This window comes from Lygodium microphyllum, chromosome 14, assembly GCF_053477565.2.
Source record: "Lygodium microphyllum isolate KBCC chromosome 14, Lygodium_microphyllum_v1.1.10, whole genome shotgun sequence".
NCBI lineage: Eukaryota > Viridiplantae > Streptophyta > Polypodiopsida > Schizaeales > Lygodiaceae > Lygodium > Lygodium microphyllum.
In genome coordinates, this window is record NC_141148.1 from 152365260 (window position 1) to 152384195 (window position 18936).

General features: G+C 42.0%; 1 protein-coding gene across 2 annotated transcripts; it reads right to left on the reverse strand.

Moving 5' to 3' along the window:
• Window positions 1-12533: 12533 nt before the first annotated feature.
• LOC148026249 (uncharacterized) lies at window positions 12534-13655 on the reverse strand. Of its 2 annotated transcripts, none has more exons than XM_087693558.1 (2): window positions 13452-13655; window positions 12534-13145 (listed from the first exon to the last, which is right to left on the reverse strand). In XM_087693558.1, the coding sequence occupies exons 1-2, from the start codon at window positions 13555-13557 to the stop codon at window positions 12823-12825; spliced, it is 429 nt and encodes a 142-aa protein (XP_087549684.1). In that variant the 5' UTR covers window positions 13558-13655; the 3' UTR covers window positions 12534-12822. The 2 variants fall into 2 exon arrangements, with proteins under 2 accessions (XP_087549684.1, XP_087549685.1); XM_087693559.1 differs by having other exon boundaries at window positions 12534-13142; window positions 13452-13641.
• Window positions 13656-18936: the final 5281 nt, after the last annotated feature.

Sequence of the window (18936 nt, forward strand, 5' to 3'; positions counted from 1 at the left end):
TTGTTGAGATAGCCTTCGGACGTGATATTGGATGTACTCCAAGATTTTGATAAATAAAGAGCAGATATTGAAGAAAAATGAACTTGCTTGACATTTTTTTTTTGTTAGTGCCTAAGTTGCGTGAAGGAACCCGTGACTAATTTGATTAATTAAGGAAGTGTTGAGATTCAGCAATCACACTCACTAATAGCCTCTTTGTATGGAGCTTCAGGGCCAAGGACATGCAGGCTTACCTATCCCATATGCACAGTGGTGCCTACTGCAGTTTCCTACTTTCCTATAAAGCATTGTACTTGCTTCCTTTTCTTAATGCAATGATAGTACTCTTTTCTTTCTAGTAAAGTGTCTGTGTCATTGTCCACACATAAGATTGTGTTTATGAGTTCAAGTCTCAATCTTGAAACCTAATTCACTTGTGTGACAGTCAGTGTCTAAGTCTATGTCTACATGAGTCTTCTTCCCGTCTTTGAACCACCATAGCCATGCTCTAGATCCATGTATTCTCACATGGTATCAGAGCTCAGCTGAGCATGGCACTACCTCTCTAGTCTCATCTCACCTCTGATCATCTCTACCTAGCTCACTGTTAGCTTAGGACTTCATTTTCAACTTTACCCTTACTTGAGCTTCTTGTCTGCCACCCATAGCCAAACCTGCACCCTGCCTCCTTGGAGCTTCTGGATCTCTCAAACCAGAGCATATCTTTGAGTACTTTCTTCTGGAGAACTTCTCCTTTGCCTTGGGCGCTCCTCTGTACCGCATCAAAGTTCGACATTGCTCATCGTGTACTCCAGCATTGCATGAATTTGAGCTCGCTGCCATATCTGCGCTTCTCTCTGTTCGTACAGTCCGACCTCACTCTGCAGGCCGTGATCTCACTGCTGATGATAGGGCAATTAAAGCTTGATGTATAAGCTTTCTTCACGTAAAATATTATGTCAGATAATTTACTGTACAAGCTGCTACGAGGAGAAAATCAGTCGCCTATAGAAATCCTAATTCCAGCCATAGCCATCTTCAACATGAAGCTCTTGAAATTCTTCATTTTCTCTCTCCTGTCACGTAAATGAGTCCACTGCCACTTTGATGTGACTGAATACTAAAGTCCCAGTATCAAATCAAGGAGGGAAAGATTTGGATTTGGAAGATCTTGAAGAATTTTGCAGATTTGGAAGACTCAAGGAAGAAGATACAAACATACTGTCCATTGACACTCATCTAGTGCTCTTAGCACTTGTGTCTTGTGACACAACCAAATCTTCTACTGCTGCAATCTGAGAATTTTGGAGCTGATTTGCTATTGATCTTGCAACCTCAACATAGGAAAAGACTCTCCAAATGCTCGATTCAAAGAAGTCGGATTTCACACCTAGCAAACCCACATCAAGCTCATCCTGATGAAGAAGGGTCTCTGGGCCATCACAAATGGCAAAGAAAAGAAACCTCGAGATGCAGACCTTGCAGTTACTTGGCAGAATAATGATGACAAGGCACAAGCCATCATTAAGCTGGAATTGGATGACAGCTACATCCATCATGTGGATGCCTGTGACACGTCCCATGACACTTGGGACAAATTGGATACCTTGTTTGGTGCACAGTCAAAGTCGTCTAAGTATGGTCTATTGATTGAATTTTTCCAACTTGATATGAAGCCTCATACATCCCTGGCATCCCATCTGAACTACATGGAAAGCCTGCTTACTCAACTTGCAGGGATAAAGCTAAAAATGGATGAAGATGTTTGTATTGGTGTCTTGTTAAAAAGTCTGCCTCCTACCTATGATAATGTATCAACCACTCTAACCAATATGTCTAATCCTCAACTTGTTGATATTAAAGCCTCTCTGCTAGAGGAAGAAAAGAAACTTAAAAGCAAAGAAGAGCCTAGCACTTCAAAGGATGAACAAATGTTATATGTAAACAATAGATACAAAGGTAAAAAGAAACCGCTCTTCTGTGACTTCTGCAAAAGGACCGGACACATTGAGAAGTTCCGCCATGCTAGGAAGAGGTCCCAAAAGGCCTATCTTGCAGCTGTGAAAGAAGAAGAAGACCATGGACCAAAAGATGAAGATGAAGACCACCAAGAACGGAAGGACAAGTCTCATCAGTCCTTCTACTCTCATTACTCTGATAGACTATTTTAAAAGCCTTGTATTTCCTAGCCCTAATGCTTCTTGCCATAAGCTTTGTAAACTCCTCATGTAACTTGGCACTACAGTCCATGTACACTTTGTGAGGCCCCTGTTACAATCTCTGGATATCCATCATGTTTTGGTGCCCACACTTAGCCTTTTCTGCGATAGCCTCTGGTGTCTACCATGTTTGTGGTGTGCCCACACTTTGCAGGTGGTTCTCATTACAGCCTCTACACACTTTGTGCCTTTCTAGTTGTGATTGAGGAGGGTTGTTGAGATTCAGCAATCACACTCACTAACAGCCTCTTTGTATGGAGCTCCAGGGCCAAGGACATGCAAGCTTATCTATCCCATATGCACAGTGGTACCTACTAGAGTTTCCTACTTTCCTATAAAGCATTGTACTTGCTTCCTTTTCTTAATGCGATGATAGTACTCTTTTCTTTCTAGTAAAGTGTCTGTGTCATTGTCCACACACAAGATTGTGTTTATGAGTTCAAGTCTCAATCTTGAAACCTAATTCACTTGTGTGACAGTCAGTGTCTAAGTCTATGTCTACATGAGCCTTCTTCCCATCTTTGAACCACCATAGCCATGCTCTAGATCCATGTATTCTCACAAGAAGCTGCTTTTGCATGTCAAAACATAATGTGGTAGGTAATTAGATAACTAAATAAAACTGAGGAAAGTGCGGTGGATGTGACTTACCGTCCTACAGAAGGGTGGTCCCGGTTAGCTGGGAACTTTTCTCAAATGATGAGATAATAAAACTATGAAGACCTAGTGTCAGTAGATGTAGAATCCCGGTTTATTCTGTTTTAGGGGAAAGGAATGGGACTATGCTGTATGGCAAAGAGGTTGAGCTTCACATCCCTCTCGTTTCCCATTCTCCATGAACCAAGTACAGCATGAATCCGCTTCGACTCTATTGTTCCTATGCAAAGTGGTACGTCTGGAGCTCGACGCTAGCTTCTTCCTAGAGACTTTGCTAATAGAAAAGGAACCTTGACCTCAGGTCGATCCCAAGTGGGAATGGCCGGACACTTCCTCTCGGGGCAGACTCAGGAAGACCTAGATCGCAAACCCTGTGTCATTCCTTGCAAGTGCCAAGTGGAGCCTTCTAGACCCTCCTCCCAATGGACTGCTAAGACGTATCCCACAAGCGGACAAGCGGACACGTTACAGTTGGTATCAGAGCGAGCCAACGAGATTCAAATATTACAAGGGAACTTAATGGAGGAAAATAAAGGGAATAAGGGGACAGTCAGGGAAAGGCGAGTGGAATAGAGCAGTGTTTTCTGTTGAAAACAATCCTATACTCACTTATGGATGCTGGGTTGTAGAGTCACGAAGCATGGAGCAAGTTCTTGGTGTTCCAAGTCATGTTCATGACTGCAATGCATGCTTCAGAGTATCGTCAGAGGTTAGGCATGATAAATATTCTGGACCGCGTCTATAATCCTTCACCCCTGTATACGGAACGGAGATGGATGGGAGAATCAAGAATATACTACATAGCAGCCCACCGACTCGCATACCTTCAGACCAACTTGAAGAGAATCAAGTGGATGGAGGATTTAAAGATCATGAAGTTGTTCATCTTTGTCGAAGCTCACGCAAACGCAACTTTACATGTTGGCAGTCGGCAAGTCAAGCAGAACAAGTATATCTATGAAGAAGTGACCCAGGTGATCCCTGTTGACAGGATCAAAGTGCTAGGGCGCTATGAGAAGAACGGGTATCAAAGAAAGGGATACCCTGAGCTTCCTATGACTCATCGTTTCCTGAAAATCCACGACCCCACTCCATATTATTACTCAGTTCCTATAGCCGATTGTAATACAATCCTATTTTCCCCAAACTGATGTATCAATCAGCTTGTTCTACTTACCCAAAATAAATGTACTCAAAGGACTATGCCCTCATGAATGAACAAGACTTTTTACTATTATCTATCTTAATTGTAAATGTTAGCTAAGGTGTTAAGCGATTAAATCACTTGGCTAAAAGCTGTGCTAGTCGTATTAATGTAATATGAAAAACATTTGATAAGTTTTTAATATAAAGAATCTTATTGTCCAGATGCAACTCCAAGCGCAGGTTCCAAGTCCGACTCCTGTACTAAGTTCAGCTGTGATTCAAGAGAAGAAGTTCATTCTCAAACAAATTAAGCCACCCGAGTTTTATAGCAAGGAAAGAACTGTTCAAGCCAATGTCGAGATCTAGATTGAATCCATGGAGAACTACTTTAAGGCAGCGGTAACTGCACCTGCTAACCAAGCCATGCTCGCCAAACTTAAGCTTACAGGCAAAGCAAGACTTTGGTGGAAATACTGGTACAGAGACCAAGCGATCTTGGAAGGGACAGTCACTTGGGAGAAGCTTAAGGAAGCTGTGCGAGGGAGGTATCTGCCACTTGCCTACCGCACACAGAAGATGAATGAATTCTATGAATTGAAGCAGCTTGGACTATCCCTTGATGCATATTATTCAAAGTTCGTTTCTCTCTTAAAATACGTGCCTCCAATGGATATGACACAACAGGTGTCAAAGTTTTATGCTGGGTTAAATCCACCCATAAACACCCGCTTGGAATCAATGTGCCCAACGGACCTACAAGACACACTCATTCGAGCTGCTCCAATAATACAGGAGGTGCAAACCAAACCAAGGAACAACAGGACTTGGCCTTACAAAGATCAAAACAATGGTATGTTTAGGGCTCAGACCAAGAGAGCGCAAGGTCAGAATCAGGGCCAATGTTGTCAACAACTTTGTTCCTACACAAGGTAATGACCGCAATCTATGTTGCTTCAATTGCAACGAGCCCGGACACTTCAAGAGGTAGTGTCTCAAGCTTAGTAGAGGACATCGCTAAGGGCGATTCCAAGGAGCCGTCCATGGCCAAGGAACCATAGTCATGGCCAGAGGGAGAACCTCCAATGTTTCCAACAAGGAGCTGGGCGATGAAGATCCATCCATGGATGCTGACATTGAGAGAGCAACGGTCCACGCCGCTCTTCACAAGAAGGGTCCGAATTGCCAATTCTCGGTGATTCAAACTCCATCAGATTATGAAGGTAAAAGCTTCAAAACCCTAATTGATTGTGGCAGTACACATTCCTTCATTTCACCGATCTGTGCAAAAATGTTAGGGATAGCCACAATAGATGCACCTACTTTACTTGTGGAATTGGCAAATGGTCGTGAGGTCAGTTGTACTAGGCAAATTGCTAAGGTGAAATTCCTACTGGGTGGGAAGCCAACTTCGGTGAGATTCAGGGTAATGAACTTAGGTATCCACGAATGTTTGCTTGGAATGGATTGACTAATACCCAATGATGTCCACATCCACTGTGGAAAGGGCCAAGTCTCCTTCCAAAATTCTGAAGGGGAACTAGTCACAACTCAAGGAGAGGCCGGTAAGCCAAAAATACAGTTGGCAAAAGCAACACGGATAATAAAAGGACTTAGAAAGGGCCTATCTGTCTATCTGATTAAACTAAATAAGCTAGATTAGAATCAGGAATCTGGGAAAGAACCTTCATGGTTAAAGGAATACGTGGATATATTTCCTGAAGATCTAACAGAACTTCCTCCTCAAAGGGAAGTCGGCCACGAAATGAAGCTAGCGCCAAGAGTTGCACCAGTCGCAAAGAGGCCATATAGGATGTCCATCCCGAAAGCTATTGAAATGAAAGAGCAACTTAAGCAACTGTTAAACCAAGGCTACATCCATCCTAGCAGTTCGTCATGGGGAGCTCCAATGCTGTTCCAAAAAAAGAAAGATAAAACGCTTCGTCTATGCATTGACTATAGAGGGTTGAATCATTCAACCATAAAAAATAAATACCCCATTCCAAGAATAGATGAATTACTGGACCGTCTTCAAGGAGCGAAGATCTTCTCTAAGATAGATCTCAGATCTGGATATTATTAGATAAGGATCAAGGAGGAAGATATCTCAAAGACTGCATTCAACACAAGGTATGGACAATTTGAATTTCTAGTGATGTCATTCGAGCTAACGAATGCTCCTGCTACCTTCAATAGGTTAATGCATGATATCTTTAGGCCCTATCTTGATGACTTCGTACTCGTCTTCTTTGATTATATCCTAGTCTACTCTAAACAAGAAAAAGATCATGAACCCCAGCTTCGCATTGTTCTTGAAACAATGAGAGCACACAAGCTTTATGTCAAGAAGAAGAAGTGTGCATTTTTCAAGCAACAAATTGAATATCTGGGATTCATTGTATCAGCGGAAGGAATTTTAGTAGACCCAGCTAAGGTCAGAGACGTTTTGGAATGGCCAACACCAACTTCTGTCAAAGAAATACGTAGTTTTCTTGGATTGACAGGATGGTACAGGATTTTCATCAAAGATTATGCTTTGATTACAGCACCTCTGACTGACCTACTAAAGAAGCAAGTAGCAATTGTATGGTCACCTGTCGAATAGACCAGCTTTGACAAACTAAAGCAAAGCTTAGTATCGACACCCATCCTGAAACTTCCTAATCTTAGTAAGGAGTTTGAATTGGTAACTGATGCTAGCGCACTTGCTTTAGGATGTGTGCTTATGCAAGAAAGTCATCCGGTAGCATATTCTTCAAGGAAATTGAAGAGCCATGAAAGGAATAATGCTACCCATGATCTGGAGCTGTTGGCTGTTATCCATGCTCTTAAACTTTGAAGACATTACTTTCTAGGTAACAAATTTTTCTTAGCGACGGACCATAAGAGTCTTAAATGGATCTTCACCCAGAATGAGCTCAATATGAGAGAACGTCGATGGATCGAAATGTTGGAAGAATATGATTTTGAAATCAAATATAGGCTTGAAAAAGAGAATGTAATTGCCGATGCACTCAGTCACAAGGCATTTCTAGATTCTCTTATTTTGCAAGATCCATCAACAGCAAGATCTCTAGCTACAAAGGTATCAATGCCAAGCAACCCAATTCTTGAGCTAGCAAAAGAAGAAGCATATCATGACCCAGTCTATCAGAAATTACTAAGGGAGATCCCCATCAAGGATCAAGACCCGAAGCTAAAGATGAAGTATCAAGAATTCTCTGTCAGTAGTGGACTTGTCTACTTTAGGACAAGATTATGTATCCTACAAGCCATACTCTCAAGCAGAAGATTCTTTGGGAAGCCCATGACTTCCCTTTCTCAGGACATCCTGGCTATGCCAAGACCCTTAATGCGATCAGAAAGAGCTATTATTGGAATAGGCTCAAGGGTGACGTTCTCAAATATGTCACGAAATGTTTGTTTTGTCAACGCATTAAGGCAGAACATGTCAAAATGCCTGGGAAATTGCAACCACTTGAAATTCCCCAAATAAAATGATAATTCATTAGTATGGACTTCATTGTTGGCCTACCCCAAGTTCAGGGAGGATACAACTCTATTATGGTTGTAGTAGATATGCTCATCAAGATCGCACATCTCATCCCTGTCAAGACAAACTATAAAGCTTCAGACATTGCAAGATTATTCATTAAGGAAATATTTAAACTTCATGGGTTACCCAGAAGAATCATTAATGATCGTGACTCTCTCTTCACATCACACTTCTGGAGGGCTATCTTTAAGGCTATTGGGACTCAACTCTATTACAGTACAGCTTACCATCCCCAAACTTATGGTCAAACAGAACGAGTCAACCAAGTCATTGAAGATATGCTTAGAGCATACTGCTTGTCGCGAACCCAAAACGTGGATTCAATAGTATTCATATGACCCATTTTCAAGCATTGTATGGGCCGCATAGGCCCTAAAAAGAGTTCACTATCCTTGGGGGAGTACAAGAAGCGAAGTCCAAGGTATTGTGGACCTTATAAAATCACTAAGTGCCCAGGTCTTAATGCTTACAGACTACAACTGCCAGCAACCCTAAAGGTTCATAATGTATTCCATGTTAGTCTATTGAAAAAGTATCTACCTAATCCGAATCATGTACTTGATGACCAACAAATTGTAATGCCTAGCCAAGGAGTCCTTGAGCTACGGCCTGATAGAGTCCTAGATATCAGGGAGAGACATTTGAGGTCAAGAACCTTGAGAGAATACCTCATCCAATGGAAAGATTATCCCAAACAGGATGCCACCTGGTTGGATGAAGATATTCTCAACCAATAATACCCACAAGTCCTCTCGAGATTAGGACATCTCGATTCCTCTAAGGGGGGGAGGATGTAACATTTTCCATGTTTTCTCCTCCATAGGAACACACCCCCCCTTTCTAATTTCAAAAAAAAAATCAACAGTTCAAAAATTTTGAACCCCCCCTCTCTCTCCCCGCCGACAGCACATCGGGGAGAGAGGGAGGGAGTGGCGGTGATGGGGGGCATGCAACCCCCAGGTGAACGGGGTGGCCATGCCACCCACCTCCTCTCCCTCCTATATAAGCGAAGGCCCCTCCCCTCCCTCAGCTACACAGAGTGAGCGTCCCCCCTGCGTCGTCACCTCCTTCCTCCAGCAACAGCGGCAGCAGCCCCCTGGTTCCGTCAGTCAACTCTTCCTCCCCCCCCCCTCGCTCGTGTGGCAACTACGCCTCCCCTAGGCCTTCCAATTGAGTTCTTCCCCCTGCCTCCGACCTGCTGCAACTGCGGCCCCTGGGGCCTACGATTCAAGCCACCCCCCTTGATTGCCAGCTAATTGCGGGCTGTGAAGAGAAAAAGAGTGGGAGAGAAGAAGTGAAGGGAGAGAGAGAGATGAAAGAAGAAGAAGAAGAAGAAGAAGAAGAAGAAGAAGAAGAAAAAGAAGAAGAAGAAGAAGAAGAGGTAGGAGGAAGTGAGAAAGAAGAAGAGAAGAAGAAGAGGTAGGAGGGAGAGAGAAAAGAGGAAGAGAAGAAGTGAGAGAGAAGAGGAGAGAGAGAAGGGAGAGAGAAGTGAAGTGAAGGGAGAGAGAGAGGGAAGAAGAAGAGAAAGGAGGGAGAGAGAGGAGAGGAAGAGAAGAAGTGAGAGAAGAAAAAAAAAGAGAGAGAAGGGAGAGAAGAGAAAAAGAGGGAGAGAAGGTGAAGAAGAAGAAGAAGGAGAGGGAGAGAGAAGAGAAAAAGAGAGGAAGAGGGAGAAGGAGAAGAGGAAGAGGAAAGGGAGAGAAAAAGAGAAGGAGAGAGAGAAGGGAGAAGAAAAAGAGAAGGGGAAGAGGAGAGAGAGAGAGAGAGAGTAGAAGAAGAGAAAGAGGAGAGAGAAAAAAAAGGAAGGGAAGGAGAGAAAGAAGGAGAAGAAGTGAAGAAGAAGTAGAAGAGGTAGAAGGAGAGAAGAGAGAAGCAAAAAAAGAAGAAGAGGAAGGAGAGAGTGAAAGAAGAAGAAGAGGAAGAAGAGAGGGAGAGAGAAAGGAGAAAGAGAAAGGAAGAGAGGTGGAGACAAGTCACCCCTCATCGACAAAGGGATTCCCTTCCCGCGACCTTTCCCTCCCAAACCGGTCATCCTGAAGGCCACTAAGGCTCGGACTACCCAAACCCCGAGTAGAAATGGCTCCCAAGAAGAAAATCGCGGGAAGCGTAGGTGCCAAAGCTACCGCTGGTACTGGTAATGCGGGAGAGGCGAGTGGAGAGACCAACACAATAAACGCCCCTATGAATACGAATCCCAGATTCTTTAAGCTTATAATTAATTATGTATTATCTCTCGTGAAGGAAATGAAAGGGATAGCTACGTGCATGGAATAAGAGTAAGTCGTAGGACTTTTGTTTACTCCAAGCGCTAGGTTGCATGCGTAGAGTACGGAGTTCGTACAAGTTTATATGCATGGAATGATAGATTTTACACACATAAAATGATAAGGCTTTCACATTATTTCACATAAAATAATAGCTTTTAAACCAGTTCACTGCATGAATAGTCATTTAAAATTCATGCTTCACAATCATGATTAAAAAAACACATGAAATGTTAGTTTCCGTTTGTAAAATGCATTTGCACTGTCGAAAAAGAAACCTAGACTTTCATATACGCAAGTCTCATGTGATCTGGTGCATTAGGAATAAGTTTGTTGCCAAGTATGAGGAGAGCTAAAGATAGTTTAGGATGTACAACTATACTAAACGCACCATGTGTATGATGGATAAGATTGATTAAAAAATTTTGCATAGAACTGCACTAAGAGAAATGGAAGGAACGCACGCATCTAGACTGTATCTTAAAGGCCTAAATGAAGAGACTTGTGTTGCCAAGTGTATCAACCAAACTTGGTTAGAACTGGAAGAATAAAATACCTTTGGTTAAGTTGCGAGTGAAAGTATGTCCGTTGCCTTGATTGTCCAGTTAATGCTTAGGTTAGGTTAGGATACCATAAGGTAAAACCCAAGAAAAAATGACAAGTCAAAATAAGTTAACTTACCAAGAATATTTGCTTACGTAATCTTGTTTGAGATTATTGGGATCTCGCCAAGTCGCGAACGATCCAAGATCGGATGCTGGGAGCATCTGAAAAAAAGACCTAGGATCGAATGTTGGGAGCATCCGAAAACAAAAGGAGTCACACCTTAGTAGTTGGTCGTGCAAACGGCCTCCGAAATACTTGTGATTGTACACTTAAGTATATTATTTGATCCCCTTTGCTCAAGGAACTAATTCAAGGAAAAACACTCAATGCTTCAGGTTAAAGGCAGGAACAGTTACCTCCGACTATCTACCTGGCCCTATCGAAGGGGGTTATTAGCCACGCCGGGTACATGGACCTAACCCGCCGCAAGAGATCTCCGTGGATGCTGCTTGGAGTGGAAGGATGCTTGGGTGCCAGGAAAGGCTCTGGCTGTAAATCCCTTGCCTCCGGGTCCCGTACAAGAGGCCGATGTGACTTGAGATGGAATCTCGAGGCCCGTGCACTAGTCAACGGACGAAACTTGGAACAGCAATCCTGTAGATTGCTAGGATAGCCTTCGGACGTGATATTGGATGTACTCTAAGATTTTGATAAATAAAGAGCACATATCAGAGAAAAATGAACTTTCTTGACATTGTTTTTGTGTTAGTGTCTAAGTTGCATGAAGGAACCCGTGACTAATTTGATTAATTAAGGAAGCTGCTTTTCTATATCAAAATATAATGTGGTAGGTAATTAGATAACTAAAGCAAACTAAGAAAAGTGCGATGAATGTGACTTAGGTCTGTCCTACGGAAGAGTGGTCTCGGTTAGCTGGGAACTTTTCTTAAATGATGAGATAATAAACTATGAAGACCTAGTGTCAGTAGATGTAGAATCCCGGTTTATTCTGTTTTAGGGAAAAAAAATGGGACTATGCCGTATGGCAGAGAGATTGAGCTTCACATCCCTCTCGTTTCCCATTCTCCATGAACCAAGTGCAGCATGAATCCGCTTCGACTCTATTGTTCCTATGCAAAGTGGTACATCTGGAGCTCGACGCTAGTTTCTTCCTAGAGACTTTGCTAATAGGAAAAGAACCCTGACCTCAAGTCGATCCCAAGTGGGAACAACCGGACACTTCCGCTCGGGGCAAACTCGAGAAAACCTAGATCGCAAACCCTGTGTTATTCCTTGCGAGTGCCAGGCAAAGCCTTCTAGACCCTCCTCTCGATAGACTGCTAAGACGTGTCCCACAAGCGGACATGTTACGACAAAGGTGCCATGAGAGTAAATGACAATAAGAGTTAGAGACAAATACATGTGGCAGTTTGTGGTTAAATCAGCTCATTCAAACAAGAGTTCAACGGTCATACATAGCAGCATGCAAGGGTGGACAGAGAGTAGGCCACTAGTGAAGTGAATGTAGTGAAGGATAGCAACACACAAAACCAGTAAAAGTGATTGTCCAGTACCATGTTTGAATGTGCAGATGATCAAAAGTGTAAAGGAAAGTTAACCTGCAGGCTGCAGACAATCCTGTCCAAACTGCAAAACTCCAAGATTCAAAAGACCAGGAATTCCAAGATCAAGATTCAAACTCTATGATCTCTGGTCCCCCTGCTTTAACAACAGTTACTCCTTTACAAATGGTATGTGACATAGCCATCTGTGTTGTATTTGCTTGAGTTTTGTTCATTGCTATTTGAAACATGAAACCTATGAGTTGATGACAGTTCACACAGAGTTCAAACACTCACACCAACTCTTAGATAAGGGCCTTCAGTTTTCACAAGCCTGTCGAATGGAATCTACCCTTCCATCCATGCACCTTACAACTAATCACTGCCGGACTGTGACTAAGTTTTGTGGGTGCACAGAAATCTGCGAGTGCGTTCAATGGGCATGGCGTATTTGTTCTCATATAATGAGATTGTACCAGAAAATGCATGATGCAACTATCAAACATCTCAAAAACTAGTCGTAAATTTGAAAAACAAGCCTACTATTGTCTACAATATGTCTCAGTTATCACAGCAATGCTAATGAACAGCCCAGTTTGGGGATAAGACATTTTGGTAATGAAAAAGGGCAGAACTTTCTCATTTTGATGGAGGAACATAAAACATTCCACTTTGGTTTGGATTACAGATAAGTTATCTTGAATCACTCATATATCATAACTTCCTTGATGTATAACAGGATGAAAGTCCCCCTTCATAAGGATACAAGACAAGCAGCAACACCTGAGTAGTGCATCAGGACCAATTTCCCACTGGCCACTGATGATTCCTGTCATTGCAAGAAAATCACAGTCATCCATCCCCAAATTTTACTCAGCTACATGCTTCCAAAGCGCTCATCATACATTCTTGAGCTTCGCCATCTTGGAAGGAGGCCACCTCCCCTTCTTCCTCATGTGCCGTTTCCGCACCAGTCTCTTCCTTCTAAGCTCCTCACGTTTTTTTTTCTTCTTCAAGAGATCAGATTCAAGCTTAAGCTTCAAAGCATCATCCTTAGCAGACTTTTCTTCTTCTGCACCTGTGTCTGCTACTAGAGCTTCTACAACTGCATGTGCAGATATGCTATTCTCCTCCTTTTGCACCAACAAGGGAGAAGAGACACTGGCCACTAATGTGGAATCGGCCAGGGCAGTCTTCTGAGTTAGGGAGCAGACCCTGGCTGCTAAATAGAAAAAAACAAGGATGAGATCAAAACAGATTCTAATAGCAGTGCAGAATAACATATATTAAAATGCGATGGCTATTCAAAAGAAGGATGCTTGACAGATATTATCCCGTAATCCAATGGCGATTGCACATGAAACGCTTAAAAATGAACATATGCAACAGGATTCATGCTCTGATCACGTAGAAGCTCGGACGTCATAACGAGTTCAAAATTCTAGGAACTCAGACATCGTAAAACAGGTCTACACTTCCATCTCCCGCACAACCAAGCCAGGAAATGGACGGAGAAAGACGTAGATACCTGAATGATGATAGGATGGAAGACGGGACCCTGCGATGTAGGAGGCGGCCCGCGAGGAAGACAGGCAGAAAGAAGAGACGCCCGCCATAGCCACGCTGCTCGTCATGCTGTGCCTCCCTATGTTCTCTCTCTCACAAAGATAAGGCCATTCGGAAGACGAGATTTCTTTACTTTATGCCAAGCTAATTGATCCATATGTGTAGCATACTCCTGCGTCCTCATATCCATGAGGTTCCACGGAAAACATTTGTAATGCAAACTAATAATACAAGTGTCTACCTACTCCATCTACACTATATTATTACTATCTAGCTATTACTCTTGAGTCTAGTTGGTGTCTTTGCAAAGCTCGTGAGGCTAAGTATTGTGGCATCTCGTACCGTGACTTCGCCAATAAAAATACAATATGACAAAAACATTTTGCATATATCAAAGCCTTGTGAGATGGCCTCCATTTGCTATATAACAAAACATGCTTCACATACAACAGACAACGTGCTTTGCACGGAATGATGCATTTTCTAACGCTACTTGAATATATAGCACAAATTCTTAGATAATGAATGTAGATCTTATGCAAGTCAAGCATTTCATACTTGCTATATCTTCATTTTTGTAAAACCTTCAAACAATGCATGTTAATGTCACTCTATTGGCCCCTTATTGTCAATTAGGGTTTGTGTAAGAATACAACATTACAATGCTAGCCATGCCTCAATATCTTCATTTTTTCGGGGTGGTCTAGATTCCTTCCTTTCCTGACAAAACACGAAGGGGGTGCACCTGACATCACACTTAGTTAGATGTATAAAGATTTAGCAACTTGAGTTAAGATCTTTTGTTTCTTTAGGTGCATCTATAAATAATAATGCACATACACTTGCTATGCATTTACATACATATCTTAGTTCAGAACTATATTTACCAAAAGTAATGGCAACTTGGGATCATATCCATTAGGGGTTACTTTGTTCTGTTAGCCTATTTAGTGGAAGGGGGATAGTATGGCCACTTACTCATGTACCTCAAACTTATAAGTACCAAAGGGTTGAGGTTTTAATCAATATTTTAATAAGAATTCTCAAGAAGAATTGCTTACAGACAAATGTAGGGCTAAGGTGATGACCTTAAACTTGGGTTATCAACCACCAAGCTACTAGCTTACATACTTACCATCAATGATCAATACTTACTCCTTGTTGCACAAAGAAATGCAATAATAATGCACTTTTCAGGCATCTATTATGTATGTCCCTTATGTGAATGATATATACAATGATAGACACACATATGCTAAGCTTTGTGTGTGTGTGTGTGTGTTGGGGGGGGGGGGGGGGGGGGGGGGGTGGGGCAGGGGTATATGTGCATATAGACTACCTTAAAGATCTCATATCCCTATGACCGGCCCCATCACAAATTTTTGGAAGTTAAGATGTGCATCACCTATATAAACATAATAACCAAAATTTTGATCAATGTGTTCATATGACCAACTTCTTGGACAACCATGCCATGACATTCGACTTCACAAGTACTTAGCCAACTAGCCTAACCCCCCAAGTCTAGCATCTACCTCAACTACATCCCTTTCAACTCTTCCATCCAATTGGTGTTGCAAGACACCCACATCCTCACCCTTAAGAACCACCCCACCACTAACCCCAACAACTCCAAGCTCCTTAACCCTTAACAATGCATCACCGTTGCCATATTGCAAGGCAGATGGATGGCCCCTGAGGTTTCAAGTTAACAATCCAAGTATTACTCTCTAGTATTATGGCTCTAGAATAACGTTGGCAATTGTAGCTATTAAGGATGGTATAGAATCTCCCCCATGTTTTTTATAGTCTCATCTACAAAGACATAGGCAAGTCGTATCCATGCCTACTAAAAAACAAGCCTAGCTAGCTGTGAATTTTCTCTCTATTTCCCTTTATGAGAAAGCTAAAGCTCTAGTGGCTATGTTTGTATGATTGGTCCTTCATCTTGAGATAGCATTGTGATGATGCTACCACATAGGCCATCTTCAAAGTGTGCTTCTTGAGGTTTTGGGATTCATTATTGAGAGGGACACACACGCACACGCACACACATGCACACACACACACACACACACACACAAAGCATAGACTAGCATCAAGGAGAGCATGCCATGGGACCAAATCTTGTGTGTGTGTGTGTGTGTGTGTGTGTGGGCTAGTATTGGTGGGAGCATGCAAGTGGGGAGAGAGAGAGAGAGAGAGAGAGAGAGAGAGAGAGAGAGAGAGAGAGAGAGAGAGAGAGAGAGAGAGAGAGAGAGAGAGTGTGTGTGTGTGTGTGTGTGTGTGTGTGTGTGTGTGAATGAGAGAGAGAGGGCGGTAATTATAGCTATTTATTTACTTATCTCATTCCTTGAGTAGGGTTACTTATATGTCAAGCTGTGTAGCATGCTCATTGATAAATACATTGATCTCCTTACCATATTAGGCTCTACTCTCTTGTTCTTTTTACTTTATTATCAATGAACATGACATTGTTGGCCCACTTTTGGATGTAAATATGCTTACAATAGAAAACTTTCCGTAAGGATTATAATTCATGTCAATGACACACCATAAAAAGTGTTTTCTAGGTCACACACACACACACACACACACACACACACACACACACACACACACACACACACACACACACACACACACACACACAAATCTCTCATATATAAATGTCATTTGACTATCATTGAAAGATATTACAACACAATTGGCTATAAAGTATACCCATGGTAAAATGTAGCAAACACTCATATTTATTGATAGATTTTGTAGTGTGAGAATTAATTTGTGCAATTACCCATATTCCTTCAAAATATGGATATACAAATACAAAAACCCGCCATCCACATATACAACAATTGCAAATTTTGATATGCACATTGCACAAAATGTCATACTTAGAGATTTATATTCTTTTATAGGATGATGTTATGTTAATGGGGAAAATTTTGGAGGGTAATTGTTGGGGGAAAATTGACTGCAATGTTAGTGTCATTGCTTGTGGTAGAATGCAAGTGGCATGGGTTAATGGTGTCTCCATAAGCACAATGTGGCTCGGTCTTAGGTTAGCTATAGCACATGCCAATATAGTAATTCAAAACACATTGATGTCCTACTAATATGGCCTCTATATTGTGACCCCTTCTCAAATCTTTCAAGATGGCATTAAAACAACCAATATAATCCCTAATCAAACAACAATACTGGGCTACAATACAACCAATGGCATCATATCACATAAATCACGTTTGGATTACTAAATCCAACCACCATGGGAATCATAGGATGATTTTAAAATTTAGAGAGAGAGAGAAAGAGAGAGAGAGAGAGAGAAGCATGTGGAGCATTGAATGTAGATAGATGGGGGCATGGTTTTTTTTAAAATAGGAAATGTGTTGAGTTAGCTGCAATGGAGCTTTTGTGTGAGATGCAGGTTGAGAGAGAGAAGAGATAGAGACACACAATTTGTGGTACTACTAAAGAGTGTACATCAATAATGATTTTAGATAGGTATATATACTATGTACAACCTGGCCCTTACTGGTGGACACGGGCACTACCCTTTATCCCAACAACCTCCCCCCTAAAGGCAATGTGCCCAAAGGTAGAGGAAAAGAATCAGCTAAGTCTAAGTATGTGCAAAGCTGAAGAGACTATACCTATCTAATACCCACCATCTGCCGGTAATGAGCAAACCTCTTTGTTGGAAGACCCTTCATGAGAAGGTCTGCAGGATTATCATCAATGTGCACCTTGACTAGCTCAATGCTCTTGCTGTCAAGTACCTCTCTGATGAAATGATACTTCACTTGAATAAACCTATTTGGCTACCTTGAAGGTCGGGTTGACCTACGCAACAAATGTTCTGCATTTGCTGGCTATTGGGCCTACAAATTTGCATTTACAGGCTGTTGTCCTAAAATACAGGCCTGTAATTTTGCATGTACATGTTGTTGTCCTGAAATACAGGCTTGCAATTCTGCATATACAGGTTGCTGTCGTGAAATTCTAGAATGCTATCTTGACAGTTCAGGCTATCATAACTGCATATTTTCAGGTTGAAACTGTGGTGTATCATGGGCAATACCTTGCTGGTCATTTCCAACACCATTTCTTGCATTTTTAGGAGTATTTACAACATGTATGTTGAGATATCGAGCTCCACTCGTGATACACCAGGGTGACCGTTGTGTATTTATGTCACCGACTTGTCAGTTGCAGACGCGGTTGGTACACCGCCCATGAATAATAGCTACATGATAGCTATCCCTATCTACTCTAGTTCGTGGCTCAGTTAGTATGCTACCTTAGTTAGTTGAGTTTGGTTTGAGACCCATATATAGGGTTCTTCTATTTCTTTGTATTAGAGTTCTTTTGGCTTACACAACTAAGAAGAGGAAAACTGTTTTCAGCCTCCACCCTTGTGTGTCTTTCCGCATTGTGCAAGCAAGAAAGCTACAAGTGAGACTCCTTCCTTCTCTCCCACAATCTTGACATGGTATCAGAGCCTTGTTCGTGGTAAGGAGCTCAAGAAAGCAAGCCAAGCTCGCGGTGTTCTGGTAAGAGGAGCAGTGTTGCTTTCATTTTCTGTTTTGGGAGCAGATCTCTGCAGATAGCACAGCCGGAAAGTGCAGGAGTGCATTGTCTCAGGTTGAGACGCCCTTTGCGGTGAAGCAAGAGGGTAGTATATGCTACGGGATAGGGGTTTAGCCCTCGGCGACCTTGTTTTTTTTATTTGAGGCCATTTCGGGGCCTGTTTTGGAGGCAGAAGTTTTCTGCACGCACTCAGGAAAAGGCCCAGTTTTATGCTGTGCGACCACTGTTCTACAGGTCGGTGAAAAGTTACCATAGAAATTGCATCGTATTCTTATGTGTAGAGACATTGGGAGTTACAGAATCATCCTTGGTTTCTGTTTATGCAAAATCGTCACTAGGAAGTGACTGTGTGGTCAAATACTACTTTCGCCAGTTTTGCAGATTTTCCCTTGTGAGGGTGAAGCTGTGTTTTTTGCAGTGACAGAATTTTTTGCAGTCTTCTGTAATGGCATCTGATTCTCTCTCACAGATTGTCACTGAAAAGCTTGACAAGAACAACTTCCAAGCATGGAAGTTTAGAATGACGAATTTCCTTATGGGAAAAGGATATTGGGAATTTGTTGCAGGAAATGAAGAAGAACCAGTGCTTCCTGATGTTCCCAATCAACAGCAAATGCAGGCATTTAAAGCATGGCATGAGAGAGCCAGGAAAGTTATGTACTGGCTGTCTATCAGTATTTCAGACTCTATGATTGTGCATATTCAAGATGCAAGTACGCCAAAGGAGGCATGGGATACTTTGTCAAAAATGTATAGTACAAATACTCAAGCCAGGAAAATGCAGCTCAAGCAAGAGTTGCATAATGTGCAAAGAGAAAATATGAGCATCAATGACTACCAGCAATACATTG